The sequence below is a fragment of the Trichosurus vulpecula genome, chromosome 3, assembly GCF_011100635.1.
Source record: "Trichosurus vulpecula isolate mTriVul1 chromosome 3, mTriVul1.pri, whole genome shotgun sequence".
Classification (NCBI taxonomy): domain Eukaryota; kingdom Metazoa; phylum Chordata; class Mammalia; order Diprotodontia; family Phalangeridae; genus Trichosurus; species Trichosurus vulpecula.
In genome coordinates, this window is record NC_050575.1 from 131,096,775 (window position 1) to 131,117,049 (window position 20,275).

The 20,275-nt window shown below is 43.5% G+C and overlaps 1 protein-coding gene across 1 annotated transcript in view; it reads left to right on the plus strand.

Moving 5' to 3' along the window:
• The first annotated feature begins 672 nt into the window (after window positions 1-672).
• MVB12B (multivesicular body subunit 12B) overlaps window positions 673-20,275 on the plus strand; it is a 311,400-nt gene continuing 291,797 nt past the window's right edge. Inside the window, exon 1 of the mRNA XM_036749420.1 lies at window positions 673-829. Within this exon, the coding sequence (XP_036605315.1) occupies window positions 749-829 (81 nt within the window). The 5' untranslated portion in view covers window positions 673-748. The remainder of the gene's footprint in view (window positions 830-20,275) is intronic.

The following is a 20,275-nucleotide window of genomic DNA, read 5'->3' on the forward strand; positions in this document are numbered from 1 at the left end:
CCTCCTCGGATCTTCGGGCACGGCCCGTTGCCTCTTTGCACTGTGGCTGGGGTAAAGGTGGGTATCGATGATTAAGGCACAGGTTCAAGTGTAAATGGAATGTGGCCTGAGGACCACGTGCCCAGGGCCAGGCCTCGGGGGCGGAGGAGCTAGGGGCCCCCGCGGCCTCGGGGCTGCGCTTCCTCCTCCACGCAGCCCGTCTGCCATGCCCCGGGCCGCAGGCCGGGCCGGCTCCCTGGCTGGCCCCAATCCTGAATTCTTAGACCCCAGGGTGGGCACGGGCACGTCGCGCAGCCCGAACCGGCCCCAGGCCTGGCTGCTCCCCTGACCCCAGCCCCGGCCTCCCCCGCGTCGCCACCCCCGCTCCAGTCCCTCCCGGGGCTGGGCGGGATCGCCGGCGTACCGAGGCCGCTGCCGGCCGGGCCTGGGCCGTAGCTGCTGCCCGGCTGCAGCGGTTCCCGGCCCGGCAGCGGCAGCGCGGGGGCGGCGGGGCGGGCTCCGGACGCAGGGGGCTCCCGCTCCCCGCCTCGGTCCCTCCTCCCGCCCGCTCGAGCCCCGAAGCCGGCGCCTCCCCCGGAGCATGTGTCAGAGCCCGGGCGGCCGGGAGCCCGCCGAGCCTCCGCCGCCGCCTCCGCCGGGGCCCGGCCCCCGCCGCCGCCGCTGCTCCTCCTCCTGCGGCCGCCGCAGCCGCTGCGCCCCGCGGTGAGCAGGCTCCGCCGCCCCGGCCTGGCCCGGCCCCGCCCGGGCGATGAGAAGCTGCTTCTGCGTGAGACGGAGCCGAGACTCGCCGCCGCCTTCGCAACCGCCGCCGCCGCCTCAGCGGGGAACAGTTAAGTGCGGGCCCGGGGCGCGCGGGCTCCGAGGCCCGGCCGGCAGGCGGGGGAGGCGGGGAGGGCCCGGCCGCAGGAGCGGAGGCGGCGGGGGCCTGCGGACCGGGCTCCCGGCGAGGCCTGGCCCGGGGGAGGCGCTTAGTGGCCCTCACTGCCGGGCTCCCGGGGCTGGAGGATGGCACCCCCCTCACCCCCCCCGGCTAGGGCCGCTTGACCCCAGCGGGGAGCCGCGTGCCCCCCCTACCTTGCAGGCCAGGCCTCCCCGGCCCCCCACACCACCCCTCAGGCCTGGGGCGGGAGGGGGAGGGGGATGTGGTTAATGCCAAGATGCCCCAAAGAGCCGTGCTAGGAGTGCATATTGAGGGGTGGGGGTTGGAGCTGGGGCATAAAGGATCACAGCTGAGATCCGAGAAGATGGGCAGACAGCCAGGCCATGCACCAGGGAGCCAGGGTCCAAGAGGAGACTGGACACACCTTGTGCTTGGTCTTTTGAGAGGAACATCTTACAGCAGTCATTTAGTCTCTGCCCCTGTATGACAGACACACGTGCTTTCTTAGAACAATAACCTTTTTTCTTTCCTCATTAAAGTACATCTCCACTTCCCACCTCCACCCTTGAATTTTGCATTTCATTTAGAACAGAGTAAAAGAATAAGAGCATATATAATGGCCATCTCCCCATAGTTGGAGGTTCCATTCCGGTGATTTCTGCCATATATGCAGACTGCAGGACAGCTCCCTCTCTGGGGCCTTTGTCTCTGGTGGTTTCTTCTAAAGATAATCTTGCTGTATGTTTCTAGACAGCTGGCTGGATCTCATCTCATTTTAACTGTGCTAGAAAATCTTATCAGCAGCACCAGAAACCCGTTAGAAATGTTAAGAGATAAGCTCTGTAGAAATCTACAGTAACTGAAAAACTCAATGTGCTTGGAAGGTTAGTTAAAGTATTCTAGTGACATCTTCTCTTAGGGTAACCGGAAATCATGGAGTGTATTTTTTGGTGTTTTGCCAAGCCCCAAATTACTTCACTTTTTATTTCACTTCTCTTCTGTGCAGGGATATCCTTTTTAGCTCTTACGAACTCCAAGATATCCTTTGTAACAATGCTCATTTTGCATCTGTCATCTAGCTTTTATTCTTTCTTTCCAACAGTAGTAATTTATTAAGTTCTTGGTAGCTGGGTGGTGCAGTGGATAGAGCACTAGACCGAGAGTCAAGACCTGAATTCAAACGTGGCCTCAAATACTCGCTAGCTCATTTAGCCCAGACAAGTCATGGAACTGCTAAGTGCCTCAGTTTCCTCATCTGTAAAATGAGGTTAATAACAGCACCTATTCTTGCGCGAATAAAATGAGACAATATTTGTTCAGTGTGTTGCAAACCTTAAGATGCTATAAAAATGTGAGCTGTTGTTATTACTTTGTGCCAAAGCATGTAGTGTTCAGTGCTAAGAGAGATCCAAAGATAGGAAATGATCACCGCCTCCTTGGAAAATCCAGTCCAGTGGAGAGTTTATGTCAACCATCATTTAATGAACACACCCTATGCACTAGACAACATGCTTGGCAATGGAGACGCAAATGCAAAAGTCGGAAAGTTCCTGACCTTAAGGATCTTACTCTCTCTTATACATGGGTAAATAGAGAATGGGATGATCAACATCTGAGATTTTAAACTGCTTGACAACAGGGACATGGGATGGTTTTTTTTTTTTCCATTTTATCCCCAGTTCTAGGCAGAGCACACAGGTGCTTAGTTTGGTGTGAATGGACATATCAAAAATGACTGAATCCATTCTGCTGTGTGTGCTTCTGGGCTTGACTTTGAAAGGTGGTACCTCCATTGGTATTGAGTGGAAAGATCACTGCATTTGAAGTCAGACTATCTAGATTGAAATTCCAGCTCTGCCAATTACCATCTGTGGGACCTTGAACAAGCAGCTTTATCTCTGTGGTCTTAAGATTCCTTTACTGAAAATTGAGGAATTTAGACTAGATAATTTCTAACATCCTTTTCATCTCTAAAACCCATGATCCTAAACTATTCAAGATTTGTGAAAGGAAAGAATTTTCACGAGGTGAGTGGAGGAGGGAGAGAGTTGGGAAGGTTTTGTGGAGAAGGTGGTATTTGTATAAGGCATTGAAGGATGAGTAGGATTTCAACCAGTGCAAGGAGAACATTACAGGGATAGGGAATGATGTGTACAAAGACACCACTGTTGCTGCTTACCCTCTTGTCTCCAATTTTCTGCTTTTTAGCCCATTTTTTAGGCCACTGTTAAAGCAATGTTAATTCAGATGTCTGATCTTGTCACTTTCCTGTTCAAAAACTTTGACTCTTCCATGACTAGAGGATAAACTGTACACTTCTTTCCCTGGTATTTGAGGGGCCCTCCTGTTGGCTTCAAACTTCCTTTCCAGCCTTATCTCACACAGTTCATACAGAGGTGTTCAGGGAAGACTAACACCTCTGGTGTAAGGGCTTGTTGGCCTCCCTTCAGAACTGTCTATCCATATTTCATGTCCACCTCTTCACCCAACTCTCACCTGTGGCTCCATGAAGCTGTGGCATGTGCAGAGGCCATACTCACATAAAACCGTCTTGGCAAACAGGCTAAACCAGGTTGAGGGCTTCATACTCACGAGTGAGTTAGGGAGATGTCTACCCCAAGCATATGGAGACTTCCCCGGTGGAATAGGCAGATGAGAATAGTTTGTTCCAATAGCCATTAAGGCAGCTGAAGCAGGTTCTGTGGAACAAATAGAGCTTGGCCTCAAAGAGGCCAAGGTCATCCCCTGAATTCTGGGCCATCGTTAGCCTTCCCAACTTTTGTCTCACCACTAGATTTCCGTGACTCTGGAAGAGACTGAGGCTCATGACTTTGTGCAACTCTGCCTCACTTAAATTCAGTTCATGATCAAGTTAAGAATCACCCAAAGGATGAACAACAAATTCCAGCAAATGTGTACAATTTTCTGATCTTTTTCCCGTCCTCTCTTTATCTTTGTGTTTTGTATGAAAATTGTATATGTCCCTCATATCGCGAATGATTTTTCGAAATCATTCTCTACTTTGAAGGCCTAGCTTAGGTACCACCTCCTCTCTGGGGCCTTCCCTGATTCAGCTTCTCCAACACAATTTAGAAGTGACATTTCCCTCTCCTGCCTCTGACTTTGTATGTGATTATCTGATTCTCACTTGCTATATTGTGTTTTTCAGGCTCTCATATATTTAACTTTACTTCCCCTTCCACTCTACATCCCAGTCAAATTCCCCCATTTGGACATTCCGTCATTCCATCTCTGGTCTTTGTGCTATTCTCTCATGCTTGGGGTGCTCTCCCTAATTGCTTTTACCTCTTGGAATCTCCATAGCCTTTTAGTGTTGAACCAGGCCTTTGTGGATTTCTATCCCAGAAATAATTTTGTATTTAACTTGGACATATGTTTTATTTACTTATCTAGGTATATAAATATTAATTCCCTGATAGCAGAGACTGTATCATTTTTATCTTTGTATCACCAATGCCTAGTACAATGCCTGACATATAGTAGGCATCTAATTAATAATTGTTGCATTTAACAATTTAATGGAATTCATCTTGGTATTCTCAATGTCTTTTGTATATACTGTCTTTAGAGTTGGGGAAATAAGCCAGATAATTTTGGTAGCAGTGTGAAGCATGGACTAGAGAGGGGAGACCAAGTAATCTCTGCAATAATCCAGGCAAGAGACGATCAGCGGCTTGACCTAGGATGGTAGCTATGTGAATGGAGAGAAGGTGACAGATGTGAGATTTGAAGATTCAACAGCTGATTAGAAGGACTAAAGGAAGGATCAGGGATGACTTCAAAGTTTTGAACCTGAATGACTGGAAAAATGGTGAAATTTTTTTTTCAACAGAATGAAATTTGGAGGAGGAGGTTTAGGAGTGAATTTGTGGTACAGCACTTTCAGAAGGAGATTTATAAACTAGAAATTTTCTGGAGGACAGAAAACAGTGCTGAGAGGACTTGACATTGTCACAGAAAGGTCATTTTAGTTTGGAGAACAGCAGACTTACTGGTTCCTTTTAAAACTTAAAGGGTTGTGATGTAAAAGAGATGTTCTTTCTCCTTGGCTCCAAAGAACAGAAGAAGGAGAAATGGGTGGAAATTGTAGAGTTGGCTGGTCAGAACAAAAGAGTTCCTAATAATTAGAGCTGACTCAAAGTAGAATAGCCTGCTTTGGAGGCAAGAGTGCCCTGCCATCCATCACTTGTGCTCTTTCTGTGTAGGCTGGTTGCCAATTTATAAGAGATGTTGTCACAAGGATTACTGATTAGATAAGATATTGCTGAAGTCCCTTCCCACTCGAAGCTTCTATAACTTATCACCAGTAGTTTACTACGGCTTTGTCTATGCTCTTTCACTGAAAGCACACTCTTAGACTTGAAGTATATGAATGGAACTCATAAATACTCCCTGGGGTTGAAGACCTAAATATTGGGGATCAGAAAATTTGGAGCAAAAGAGGGGGCATTAATTTGAAAAATACTCTGGGTAATAAGTTTTTTATATTTAATTTCATTTTTAATATTTAAGAGGGGGGAATATCATTAGCACTAGCATTTTTCTTACGGAACTGCTGTTCACATAGTGTAAAATACAGGGCGCTTTGGAAGCCAGCTGCGGAAATGGGATTCATGGGGCTGTGTACGGTTCTGCAGGAACTTTGCAGACCGTTTTAGCCACCTGAAATTGATACTTCAGGAACTGAACGATGGCTTCCTTCTTACACGGGGGAAGCTAACCATGGAGCTGGAACTAAGCATGGGAAATTTTGCAGGTGCGATTATGATGATAAAGATAATGAATGAGTGACTGCATGGAATGCAGGTGGTCAGAGTGGGTTGTATTTTATGTAAATGGCTATTATTGTGGCCGCAGTTCGGTGAGCAAACTCTCCTTTGCTTTTTGGTTGTTGACAGCCTCTGTGGTGAGAAGTATTTGTAGAAGATTTAGATCCGGAATCTTCGATGTCTGCTTAACAGGGATTACTGGAGGAAAGAAAACTTAAAGAAGTGTGATCCCTTTCTTTAAGTGGGATTTAAAATGGGAAGACACCTTTGAGATCATCTATTTCAACCTTCCCATTTTATAGAGGGGGAAATAGATGCAGTGAAGGGAAGTGGTGAAGCCAGTGGTCCCATAGCTAGTAAGTGACTGAGCCTGGATTTGAACCTCCACCTTCTGAGTCCAAGTACAGGACTCTTTTCATTATACCCCACTGATGGGCTGTCCTGGGGGAAGGAAGTTTTGATTTGATTTTCTTAACCTGAACTGGATTAAAATGTAATTGAGAGCTGTTGTTTAACAAAATAATTAAAAATATAATACAACATAGATTATGTTAATTTGTGTTTTTTAAAGTCAATATGCTTATTATGCACATGTTTCTATTTGAGTTTGACACCACTGGTGTAAAGGACAAAACTAGAAGTAACGGATAGGAATTACTGAGGGACAGAGTTGGACTCAATGTAAGGAAAAGTGTTCTCACAGTTAGAGCTGTCCCAAAGTGGGGAACCTGTCATGGGATGTAGCAGGGACCCTGTTGTTAGAGGTGTTTCCACAGTAGCCGGATGAGCATTTCTTGGACACGCTGTGAGTAGCTTCAGATACTTGCTAGCTGTATAATGTTGGGCAAGTCATTGAACTGCTCTCAGCACATCTGTAAGAGGGATAATGCTGGCACCTACCTCCCAGTGTTGTGAGGTTAAAATGAGATACTCTTAAAACTCATGCACACAATAAGCTATAATTATTGGTAATGATAATATAATAACCTTTTGGTGTGCTGAATCCCTTTGGCGATCTGGTGAGGCCAGTGGACCCCCTTTAAATAATGCTTTTAAGTGCATAAAATAAAATAATTAGGATGACAAAGGAAACCAATTGTATTGGAATTCAGTTATAAAAATATAAAACCAAACAAAAGCTAAATTTACAGACTCCAGCCTAAGAACTCTTGCTGTAGAGGGAACTTTTGGCCAGGTATAGGTTAGACTAGATGGTCTCTGAGTCCCCTTGCAGTTCTGAGATCCTGGGATTCTCTTTGAGTCGAGTAAACTTTAGCTATTAGATTAGGCTGCCTTTCTGTTTGTTTGCCTTGACTATGTTTGCTGTTCCTCTGAGGGTAAGAGGTAGTTGCAAAATGGCATTGCCTATAGGACCTGTCCCTCCTTCAAGCTGTAGTATCTCAGGAGTTACCAAGGCTAAGATTTGCAGGCTCCACTGGGATCCCTTAGCTTCCAGGAAGCAGTGTTTGCAACAGGGATTGCTCATTTCCTCTGGTCCGTTTACAGCAGGTTAAGCATCTGATCCTTTTCTCAGCTGTCTGAGAAACAGAGCCATTGCCAGGTGTCAGTGACATGGCATCCTTTGTTGGTGGCATTCACTGGGCATCTGTTTGGCTCACTAGACACACTTCAGCCTAGATGCTGAGATATGAGAAGCCAGTGGGCATTGAGCCCAGCACTTTACAGATGAACTCCACTTATCAGACTTTTGTGAGGAACCTAGTTCCAATTTACAGCAAGGAATTAACACTACCGGATAAGTTCCCAAACACATTCTCTTGTTCTCTCTTATTTGGACGGTCTCTAAAGGCCACCACAGTAACATGTTTGTAGTTCCTAGAAACCCTACCCTTTATCTCTTACCTTATCTGAACCCTCTGGAGATTAATCAGGGAAATTTGTTTATAGTCCCTTTGACTTCCTCCCCTGATTCTTCACCATAATGCAGAAACAATCCTGGCCTCTCAAAGGCTCTGTGCCCTTGGAGGGCACATTTTGGCAGGTACCGCCAAGTTGGAAAAGCCTGTGACAAGAGTATGTGTGTAAGTTATCCCAGGGCCTTGCCTGGCTAGATGTTAAGAGGCTCACCAGTTTTTTTTGGCCACAGCATTTCCCGAAGACTGGCTTCTTAGTAGCTAAATCTTGTTTCTACCTCCACAACGACTCCTTCTCCTACTCAGAGCCACCATCTCACTTTGTACCTTCACTGTTTGAGGCCTCTTGATTGGTCTCCCAGTTGGAGTCTCTCCCACTTCTCTCTGTCCTCCACACAATTGCCAAAGTGATTTTCCTTGATTGCAGATCTGGCTATTGCAGTCTCCTGTTCAGTCGTTTCTAGGGCCTCCTATGGCCTCCAGGATAAAACAGAAGTTCCTCCTTTGGGCTTTTAAAGCCCTTAACGACTTGGCCTCAGTGGAGTTTGCTTTCAATACTCTACCTCCTCACATCCACCATTTAGAATCCTACCTTCTTTGTGAATACTTTCCTAACTATCTCTCCCCAAATTATTTTGTATCTATTTGGAATACGCCTGTATATGTACATATTGTTTCCCCTTGACCAAAACACTAGTTCTTTGTGGAAAGGGATTGTTTCTTTTTTGTCTTTGTATCTCTTTCCCATTCCCCACCCCCACCCTGGTAGCGGATTAATAAACGGTTGTTGATTGATTGAACCTCGGCCTTCTGACTTTAGATTTGACATTATTTCCACTATACCTTACCCCTTCTACTTTGCTCACCTAGCTAAGAGTTCTCCCAGGTTGAATTCTTTGCCCCACAGTCATCCTTCTGGCTGCAGAATGTCTGAACCCCATGTTCAGACATTCTGTTCTGTTCCAGTCCAAAGTGAGAATCTTCCTGGTTCCTCTGTCAAAGTTCATCTTAAAAACCTGCCGGGTAGACTTCTAACTCTTGTGTCATCCCAGGTATAGTCCGACTGGTCCAGTCTGTTTCCCCCACACCTCTTAGACTCAGCCCCAAGGGTTCCATTCTTCTCTGAAGTTCGAAGGACATTCATTTCCCCCTCCAGGTCCGAAAGAACAAGTCTGAAATGGGCTTCTTACTCAATTACAAGCTTGTTCAGTAAACAGCTCAGTTTCTTGCTCAGTAACCACATCATAGAAAAAGGGACATGATTATCAGGGAAATATAGATATGGGAAGGTGATCTTAGAATCATCACAATTGGGAGGCATTTTACCTATCATTTAACCCTGCATTTTTGTTTTATCTCGGAGGTTCTAGAGACCCAGAGAGAAGAGAAGTGGCTTGTCAAAGTCATACTGCACGTTAGTAGCAGAGTAGGTGCCTGAACCTCCAGGTCTCCGGGGGTCCTCTCTAATGCTATAATGCCATATTTCAATACTAGACAAACACCCCCCACACACACACACCTTTATCCCTAGAAGTCTTTTTCTTTAGAATTCTTCTGGAATGAAGGTCGAGGTTTGCTTAAGGGTATAAGAAGATTATCACCATCCCTTACATGCCGGTGGTTGTGGTGGTGGTGGTGTTAAAAGCTGAAGCAGTGGACCTGTCACAGAGCAGAACATGCAAAAAACATATTCCTTGCCCTTGAGGACTTTACATTGTAAAAAAGACCAGCCCCCAGGCCTGGAAATAAATTAAGTTGTGCTATGAACAAATAAATATTTTAATAATTGAAATAATGAGCTGCAAGCTTGGTAATGCCCCTTTTCAAGCTGCTGCTACACCCTGCCATTAAATGCATCATCATTTCAGCACTAGTCATGGCCAGGTTGTGTTGGGATGATTGCTAATGCTTTCCCAAGCTCCTGCATTCTCTGTTCTAAGCTTTCCTTGGGATGTTAACATTCTGTGTTCTACTTAGGTTTGATTCAAAGATCCAGCCTTGAGGACTTAGAGGTTCCCAACTCCTGGCTCTGTGTTCTAAGGTCCTTTTTAGCTCTGACATTTTTGTGTCTATAATGGATTGTGCCTTCCTTGCCTAACTTTGTTACTTAATTCTGCCAAAGTCAACATTAGGCTTAAGGATCTTGGGAATGGAGATGGGAGGTCCATAGGACCAACCTTCTAAAATGGTGTATAGCTCCATGGCGTTAGAAGTGTCATGGACTGAGGCAAGGGATTTGTCACTTTCACATGGGTTGCACTTTTGTGGGAAGAACTGCCCAAAATGTTTATGGCCTTCTGTGATTTTTGTTTTAGATTTCATGGGCCTCTCTAAGGAGGCCATGTTAATCTGTGCCTGCTCTTTTGTTTGATGGGGTCCTTACAAATGCTCTTTCAAGGCTTCTTAGATTCATCTTCACTTGTGGAAAGTTCATGGCCAAAATTTAGAATTTTGCATTGAAAGACACAGGTTTGAAAGGCTAGAGCAGCAATACCAGATCAGTGTTAACTCATATTATAATGTCATGTCACATCCCTGTGATGTGTTTTGCTCACAGAAAACACTGTGATGTAGGGAGGGCAGATAGTAGTAGCCCTATTTTATAAATAATTTTATCCAAATAAAGAGGCAGCTAATTGGTGTAGTAAGTAGAATTCAGAACTTGGAATCAAGCAGAGCTAAGTTGGAATTCTTTCTCAGATACTTAATAGCTATGCGATCCTGGACAAGTCACTTAGCAGCTTTGTGACTCAGTTTCTTCATCTGTAAAATGGGGATAATCATAGCATCTAAATTACAGGGATTTTGTGAGGATCAAATTAGTTAAAGCACTATATAAATGCTAGCTAGCTGTTATACTATACTTACTGGCCTCTTATGATACATGGTAGCAGGGAAGTGACCTTTGGGTCATAAAGGCTTTGCTAGCAGAGTACAAGTTCTTTTCAGTCTTACTAAGCTGGGAAGCTTGGAGCTGGTGACTTGCTAGTTTGTTGATAGTGAGAACCTAATGAATTGAGTGTGGAGATGGTCATCAGTAGAAGGATAGCCACTGGATGGTGATTTTTTTACATAACTCATAAATATAATCAAATAAGATGTAAAGGATGGTGGTCTGTACCGACGGTGGAAAATAAGTGCTCACAGTGACGATCCTAGAATTTGAAACCTTGCTCTGCCCCTCTGACCATGGGCCGCCACTTGGCATTTCTGGGCCTCATTTTTCTCAACTATAAAATGAGGACTTTGGATGCTATGAATAAGACCATGCAGAAAGGAAATAGCAGATCTTGGAGTTGAGGACAGGCCTTCTGGAGCTCCAATTACAAATACACAACTATTTAATTCAGTAATTAAGCACCTAGTGTGGGAGTCCTGGGCCAGGCACTGCAGGCACTTTGCTAGGCAGTAAGTATTTGTTAAATGCCATATAAGTGCTGTAGGTAGTATTTCACTTTCTAATATCTTTTTGAATTCCAGAATGCTGGCATTCAAAAAGATATTAGAAAGTGAAATATAGGGATGTTAAAGTGAAAGGAAGCTTTGAACAGAATGTTAGAATAGAGTTTCTCAAAGCAGGAAGAGAACCTATATACCATCTAGTTCAACCCTCTCATCATACACAAGAGAAAGGAACGATGAGGAGATGGAGTTACCCTCACAGCCCGGCATTACAGCAGAACTACAACCGGATCAGGATTCCCGACTCCCTGACTAGTCTTAGTGTAGTCAATGGTAAGAGAATTGGTTTTAGAGTCTCGGGACCTGATTTTGAATCCTGGCTCCGTTATTTAGCACCTTTGTGACCATAGGCAAGTCACTTAACCTGTCTGGTTCTCAGTTTCCTTGTCTGTAAAATGAGGGAGTTGGACTACTTGATCTCTAAGGTCCTCTCCAGTTCTAAATGCTATGATTTTTTAAAGTACACCTTCCTGTGGGGGGTAATTGGGGAAGACTTGATAGAAGAGGAAGGATTCTAAATGGGCTTCGAAGAATGGATGAGTCTTCCCTAAGAGGAACCGAGGCTCATTGTATAGGACCCCATCTCTTGATCTCTTAGCTCTGGTTGTAGTATTATCATCGGACCCTTTAAGGATGCCCATAGCTTCTATTGTACTATGGTGATGTTCATGATGAAGGTCCTGTGGACAGTGCCAGGTCAGAGCTGCTCATTGATTCATCCAAGTAGTTGTTATAAAAGGTCTTCTCTAGGTGCAGCACTGGACCTTCGAGGCAAAGTTTTGTTTTGCAGCATTTCTTTTCTCTATACTTTCTCACTCCGTTACTTCATTTGCTCCTATGGATTCCACTACCACATCTATGACAATGACTCTTAAGTCTATGTCTCTGCCCCTGAACTCTAGTCTTTTATCCTGTATACCCAGTTGACTCTCAGTTATCCCCACCTAAATGCCTCACCAGTATCTCATTCTCCACATGTCCCAAACAGGATTCATCTCTTTCCATCTCCTTTGTCCATCCCCACCAAGGTCTTCACAGAACCTTAATGAGGCTTGTGATCCTAGAATCATCTTTGACTCTTCTCTTTCCCTCCAACCAATCAGTTGCCACATCCTGTAAATTCTGTTTCTACCACATCTCTCGTGTGTCTCCTTATTCCTTCCCCACCCAAGTTCAGGCCCATAGTAACTCTCACCTGGATTCCTGTAATAGCCTCCTGACTGGTCTTCGCACTTCCAGTCTTCCTGCTTCCAGTCTTTCCACCCCAAAATCATCCATTGCCTTCTGTGTCAGCAATCTTCTTCATCTTCGTATGCTACTCTGACCATGACCCTGAACTCATGTCACTTCCTCTACTCAGAAACCTTCAGTGATTTCCCTGTTGTCTGCTGAATAAAATATAAACTTATAATGTTGGCATTCCAGACCCTTTCTAACCTGGCTCCAGCCTACTTTTCTGTACATTTCTGCTAAACTGGATTACTCCCCTCTGTTGTTAGTTCTCCTGAAACTACTTTATATTAGCTTATATAGATACATGTTATACCTTCCTGTTAGCTAGCAGTAAGCTTTTTGAGGGCAGGGATTATGTAATTTTTACTTTGAATCTCTAGGACCTGCCTTTCTTACATAGAGAAAGCATTAAATAAATGTTTTTCTCCTATCCTTTCCATCTTGTTCTGTCCCATCGACGTGCCTTTGCTCATGGCACCCACTTAAGTGTGTAATGGTGGAATGGTGCAGTGGTGGAAAAAACACTGAATGGGGTCCAAGGATCTGGATTCAAATCCTAGTTCTGCATATATATATATGTGTGTGTGTGTGTGTGTGTGTGTGTGTGTGTGTGTGTGTGTGTGTTATCTATCTATCTATCTATCTATCTATCTATCTATCTATCTATATATATATATATCTCCTACCTGATTGAGTTGTTAGAAAGATGCTTTGTAAAGTGCTATATAGATAGGGGCTGCTATTTATGCCAATAATATCTCTTCTATTTCATCTGCTTTTGTCTCTTCCCGTAGTCCTCATGCATAGGTCGTCCTCATTGTCTGGCTATCGATTAGGCTATTGCAATGGCTTTCTGACAGATTTTTCTGCCTTTTCCTTTCTGTGATCTATTTTCCATACACTACCAGACTTATCTTTCCCATACAAATATATTGTCATGTTACTTCTTAGTGTAAAATCCTTTACTGCATTCTCCTTTTATGGCCTGGAAATTGTGACTTGACTAAGGTCATACAGTAAATTGTACAGCTAAGGACTTAAATCCAGGTCTTTTGAATTCAAAATCATTGATTCCTGTCCCTCTCAACTTGTTCCCCCCAACCCCATTACATTGTGTAGAATGATGTAGAAGAAAACTGGCACTTTATTTTTGCACCTTCCTAATATGCTTATTATATAATATTGTTTTACTGTTATTTCTTTATCTATAGGCACAGCCCTACTATGCTGTAAATTTCTTGAGGGCCAGGACTGCATCTCATCTAAAGTTTGCATGTTCCCCCAGTGCCTAACTAACACAGAACTCTTAATAAATGAATGACTCCATAAATATTGCTTAGGAGGTAAAAGGTGTAATTGACTTTTAGTTTGTCGGCCAGGAAACTCTTCCTGAGCTAAGAGAAGTTTAGAGAGAAAAATGCCCGATTTGATTCTCACATTGGTGAGAGGAGGGACATTCAGACATCACTTTCAGTAAGGAGGAACCATATATATCAAAGAATGTTAAAATGTGGACTGAAGAATGCTGGTCCAATCAGAAAGCTTTTATTAAGTGCTCACTATGTGCCAGGTACTGTGCTACATGTTGGATGCTAGAACTGGAAGGAATATTAATATTAGAATGTGAAATATAGGATATTAGAGCTTTGGAACCCTTGAATAGAAATGTTAGAATGTAGGATCATAAAACTGGAAAAGAATTTAGAGATCATTTAATCCAGGAGTTCTTAACCAGGGAATTGTGAATTTATTTTAAAATATTTTAATAACTGCATTGCAATATAATTGTAATCGTTGTAATCTTATGCATTTAAAAACATTTTTTTTCTGAAAAGGGGTCCACAGGTGTTGCTAGACTGCCAAAGAGGTCCATGTCACAGAAAACCTTAAGAACCTCTGATCTAGTTCAGTCTCCACCCCCACCCCCCACCCCCCTGCCTGATTTTACAGAAGAGATAGCAGCTGCATGGAAATAAGTGACTTGACCACTTTTGTGGTAGCAGCAGAATTAGAAGTAGGACCTAGGGCTGTAGTCTCCAGTCCAGAATCCTTTCCTCTCCACCCTGCTGACTGTTGCATACCTTAGCCATTGGATTATAAAGAAGCTGATTGCATGCTTGTTCTTCCACAGGGAATTAATTAAACAGTGGTTTTTATCACATAAGTTGAAGTGGTGTAACTATTTCACCTCTCAGGCTTTGAAATTTGATTCCTCACACATTTTGTGAGGACACGTTAACTCAGAGCTCTGGGTTGGAGCTCTCCTTCCCATTGAAGCAAAGTTGAAACTATTCTTCCCAACTGTGTTCTCCCCGGAGATGCTTCCTTTGAGGGAGGCATCTTGGCCTCCTGCAATGATTCCCTCTAGAAAATACTGTAAACTCTGACACTGCCTAGCTACCTTCTGCCAGCAAGAAGGCTTAGCTTTGTTGGCTGAGTGTAGCAATTGATAAGATAAACCTGAGCCTCACTAGTGAATTAGAAATTAAACAGAGATGGTATCAGAGGTCCCAGGAGTTTTAAATTGTGATACAATAGTTTAGCTCTCCCCAAGGCTGGCTCTGGGAGGTAATCCTTTGAGTCTGAAACAATGTTTAGCATCAGTTAAACCAAGCACTACTGATAGAGAGATTAAGATCCCTACTGTGGCTAGCGACAGTGAACACAATATTCCCCATCTCTAAGGCTGGTTTATAGTTTTAAATTCTTTTCAGAAGGAGCCAAGTGAGGTAGAGTCTAGGGCAAAGAATGCTGTAAAATGAGGGTAGTTGGATTTGATTTGTCACCAAAGTCCTTTCTTAGCTGTGACAGAACTTTTAGTGTTTAATTAGAAGCCAGAGCTTCCTTGCAGTTTCTCCCTTGAAGAGTTCCAGGAAGAAGCTTGAAGAGTTCTATATATCCTGTTGTTTCCTACTACTCCAAGTCAGCAGGGTGTCCTGGAAAAATCCTCCCAGATTAGAAGAAGTGACCTGTGTCTAACCTTCTAGCTCTCACACCCAATGTCTTCCTGAGTAATCTCCTTTGGAGTGGACATATATGAATGAAGGGCTTTGTTGTAATGCAAAGGTCACTGACTTTGAATTTTCTGACGTATTTGTATATGAAACAGAGGATCATAGAATATTCAAGTTGAAAGGGGCTTCAGAGATTCTCAAATACAGCACAGAAGGATTTTCCCAAACTGTTCCATACAGGATAGATGTGTGTTCCATAAGGGAATTCTGATGTGATATTTCCCCCTTTTGAAATGTTAAATATGAAATTATTACTTTAATATGTCAAAACAGCTGGGATTACATTGGTGATGCAGGTAGCAGACTGCTGTATCCAGTAAATGGTTTCAGAAGTTGCTGCAGCTAAGAACAATTTATCATTTAGTGGCCACCCCACTAATGATAAGCCTTTCCACACTTAACCAGGCTTGCTCTCCTATGACAGACTAGGAGTCCAATTACTGTTTGGACTTGAAACCTTTCCAGCTTGCCTAGGCTTGCCAGAGTTTTTCTCTGCTTGAATAACCTTCAGGAATCAAGGGTCACCTGCCATGCCATACATTGTCAATGCTATGGTCAAGCATTGAAATAAAATACATATCAATAACACTTGTATACAATTTTTCCATCATGAAAATAGGACTCATTTCCTCTATTTTGACCCAGTATTTCCTGGGGCATTTCCTTTTTAAATTAATTTTTTTTTCAATTAGCATTTTTTTTCTCCCGCATTCCTCCACCTCCAGTGCGGCGGGTGGGGAGGGGGGAGAGAAAAAAGTCCTTCTAAAAATAAGTATAGTCAAATGAAACAAATTGCCATATTGGTCATGTCCAAAAATGTGTGTCACATCCTGGCTATTTAATGACCTTTGTTAAGAAGTGGGGATATTTTTCATTATGGTCCCATTGAATTCTGGCTGATCATTGCGCTGATCTCTTAGAATTTTTGTAGGTCTTTCAGAATTGTTAGTTTGTACAGTGTTGTTATGGTACAGATTGTTGTGTTGGTCCTAGTCATTTCACTTTGCATTAGCACATACAAATCTTCAGAGATGAGGCCATCTGTGTAATCATTTTTTATAGTGCAGTGGTATTCCATTGTATTCCCGTAGAATAACTTGTGCAGTTATTTACCAGTTGATAGGCACCCCCTTATTTTTCAACTCCTTGTTACTACAAAAAGATCTACTATAAATATTTTTGTATATCTAGGACTCTTTAGAGTATAGACCTAGAAGGGGTATCGCTGTGGTATTTCATAGGCCCTTGGAAATGGCATCTGTGAGTTTCTTCGTTATATTTCAAGAAAAAAAGTTCTCTGGCCAACTTTGTTTAGGAAACATTGATTTAGTCTAATCCATTAATTTTTCATGTGGGAAAACTGATGAAAGACAAGAGGCTTGCCCAAAGCCCACACAGTTAACTTGTTAGTGGCATAACCAGGACTGGAACCCAGGTCTCCTGGTTCTTCTTCTAGTGTTCTTTTCACTGTGTCATGTATTCTTTTATATTTAGGTTTCCTCAGAAAGGTCTATATCTCTAGATTAGGGATTCTTAACCTGGGTCCTATATTTCAGGGGTTCCATGAACTCAAATAGAAAAAAAATTATACCCTTATTTCCAAGATAAATTTCTTGATGAGATTTGGCATTTTCTTCAGTTATATGAGAAAGAGTCCATAGTTTCCACCAGGCTGTCAAAGGAATCCCTGATGCAAATAAGGTTAAAAACCCTGCACTAAATTGCAAGCAGGTTAGTGTTGGCTCAGTCTTAGAGTGTGTAAGGAAGAGCAAGAGGACTGAGAAGGTGCGAAGGGGCTGGGTGATGAAGAGCTTTGAATGCCAAACAGAGGGTTTTATATTTGATTCTGGGGGTAACAGGGAACCATTGGTGCCCACTAGCAGTGGGGAGAAGAGGAAGATCATCAAATAACAATAAAGTTAGGGGTATTGAACTAAATAATCTCTCAGGGTCCTTCCAGTTCTAAATTCTATTATCCTGTGAACCAACTGTCTCATATTTTATTGAACTTGTTTTTGATAAAACTAATTAGTGATATTTAATTGGGTTTTCCTATAGAGAATCTCAAGAAAAGGTAATGACCTAGCTGGCAACTTCTCTGGGATCTTCGCAGTTTTCTACAGATTCCCAGCCAGCATGCCCTATCAACATGTCAGCCTCTCACTGTTGAGGAGGAGGAGGAGGATACTGCTTTCTTTGGGTGGGATCCATGTATTTAGATTTGGAAAGGACATTAGAGGTCATTTCACAGACCTCTTCGTTTTACAAGTGAGAAAACTGAGACCAAGGGAAGTTAAGGTCACACAAGTGGTAAGCAGTGATAGGATAATAACTAGATATTTTTGTATCTGAGGCGAGGTAGGAAAGATAGGATGAGAGGTTTGGGTCATGGAGCTCCCTTTGAGTGGTCCTGGTTGGAGGAGGGAGGAAACACCCTTAAGGTTTCTATATTGTGGAAGAACTAGTTGCTGCTGAGGGTGGGGTAGGATGTGTGTGGCCCGTGGTCAGAGGAAGCATTCTCACACATGAAGCCACTGTTGCCTGCCAAGCCCATGTCTATAGCAATGGGATGCCACACCAGGAGTTTCCTCTTGCAAAGATTTATCCTCTCCATTGACAGAAACACTCACCCATTGCTACAACAAAAGTTTTTCTTGTGACAACTCTGCAGGGCAAATATCATTCCCATTGTATAGATGAGGAAACTGAGACAAAGGTAAGGGAAATTACTTGTCTGTAGTCACATAGCTAGGAAATATCAGAGTGTGAACTCAAACTTAGACTTTGATACCTTCTGACACACAATCCCCATCTGGATCCATTAGCTTGTATGTGCCTTGTGGGCCAGGTCTAGCTTTTGCTTCCTTTTGAATTCCCAGCACTTAGCATACTACTATTAAGCACATGGTAGGTGCTTAATAAATGTTTATTGAATTGAATCTAGAGTTCCACTTTAGAGACCAGTTTTTAGTCTCCTCAGGTGCGTAGAGATGGGGGTGCAGGTGTAACTCTAACTCTATTTTCAGATAAGGTAATAAACCTCTTTCAACTTCTGTCTTAAACTATTTGTCCAGGGACTGAAAAGAAATTTCATTTGTTTTCCAGTTATGAATATATAAATAAAAAGCATTTATTATGCAGTTACTTATGTGCCAAGCATTGTGCTATTTTGGGAATACAAATGGAAAAAGCATCAGTGTCTGTTTTCAAGGAGCTAGCTATACTTCGAAGAGACAACATGAAAAAGAAAGACAGTGGTAAATCGGATGGAAAGGTCCAGAAATTCTAAGGGTCCAGCTTTGGAACAGATGGCAGAGCCAAAAGCAGGGATGGGAAACCTGTGGCCTCAAGGCCATGTGTGGCCCTCTATGTCCCCAAGTGTGGCCCTTTGACTGAATCCAAACTTCATAGAACAAAACCCCTTAATAAAAGGATTTGTTCTGTAAAACTTGGACTCAGTCAAAAGGCCACACCCGAGGACCTAGAAGGCCACAGGTTTCCCTGGAAGGGTTCTTAGATCACATGTGACGGTATGGATGGGACAGATAGTAGGCAGATGGCCTTGAGTTCTTTAGTGGCCAGGTGAAATTACTTAAATAACTTAAGGTGGTTACCATCCCGTGCTCAGTGGCTTGTACATTTTAAATAGACAAGGGCTATGTCCAGGGGGTTGAAGGCCTGTGGGCCTCCTGGTCTCTTGCAGTCATCTTGAGGAGGAAAGGAAAGTATCATTTGTTTGTTTGGTCTGGATGCATAATTTTATTGTTGTAGGAAACTCTTCTCCTTAATATAGATTAGCAACTGTCCTGCAAAGTACTGCCTTAGAGAGTTGGCTGAATCTCTGAAAAGGTAGGAAAGGGAAATAAACATGTTATACATCACCTGTTTTGTGCCAGGCACTGTACTAATTGCTTCACAACTATTACATTGTTTGATCCTCACACCAATCCTGTGTGCTGTTATCGTCAACCCCATTTTACAGTTGAGGAAACCGAAGCAAAGAGAGGTGAAGTGACTTGCCCAGGGTCACCTAGCTGGGAAGTGTCCGAGGCTGGAAATCGGCTTTTCCCCACTTCAGGAACACTTAGTTCCCTGAATGACGCAGCCAGGATGTGTCTGCAGCCATACACACTTGACACAGAGTCTGTTACTCAACGCTGCTTGCAGCAATTTCATCATTTAATGTATCAATGAAGTCATCATTTAATGAGAAGCAGTGTGGTGTGGAAAGAATACTAGACTTAGAGCCAGGAGAGAGAGGGTTCAGATTTGTGGCACCAGTGCTTATGAGTTATGTGAAAATTAAAAACTCCCTTCACTTCTATGACCTGTTTCCTCATCTGCTGAATGAATGAATGAATGAATGTTTTTTTTTTAAAAGTGCTTTTATGTGCGAAATACTGTGATGAGCACTGGGCTTAGGAATAGAAGAAAATCAAACAGTCTCTGCTCTCAGGTAGCTCGCGTTCTAATGGGGGAGACGACAAATGGAGGGTTTCAGCTGTCAGGTGGAAAGGTCCTGTGGTCCTTAGAGTACAGCAGCAAAGCAGAAGGTAGTGTCTCTTCTTTGAGGTCATTTCCAATGGTGAAATCATATCAGTTTCTGATGTTCAGCTATTTCATGGTGATGAGGACTTTGGTGGCAAGAGCTTTCTTCTCTGGGTTTTCAGCAGAGCAGTTACCAGGCTGCACCTCCACAGGGATTACTTCCCAGGATGATGGCACCGGGCTAGAAGCATCTGAAGGCTCTTGGGCTTAGCTTCTTGGCTTGTTTCCATCAAAGTCTGAGGAGAAATGGTGGTGGAGGTGGTGATATTTTGACTTGCTTGGCACATGTTGCCTCCCTTGCCTCTCCCTTGGGGTGCCTTGCTGCCTCAGTGGCAGTAGGTTGGCATTGGTAGGGATGGCTGGCCTCTTTTCCACAGGAGTTATCTCTCTGGATGATGGCTCTGAGGGCTGGGATAGAAACAGTGCCATTGTTCTGAGAGGTTGGGGGTGGGGTTGGGAGTGGGGGTTGTGCTG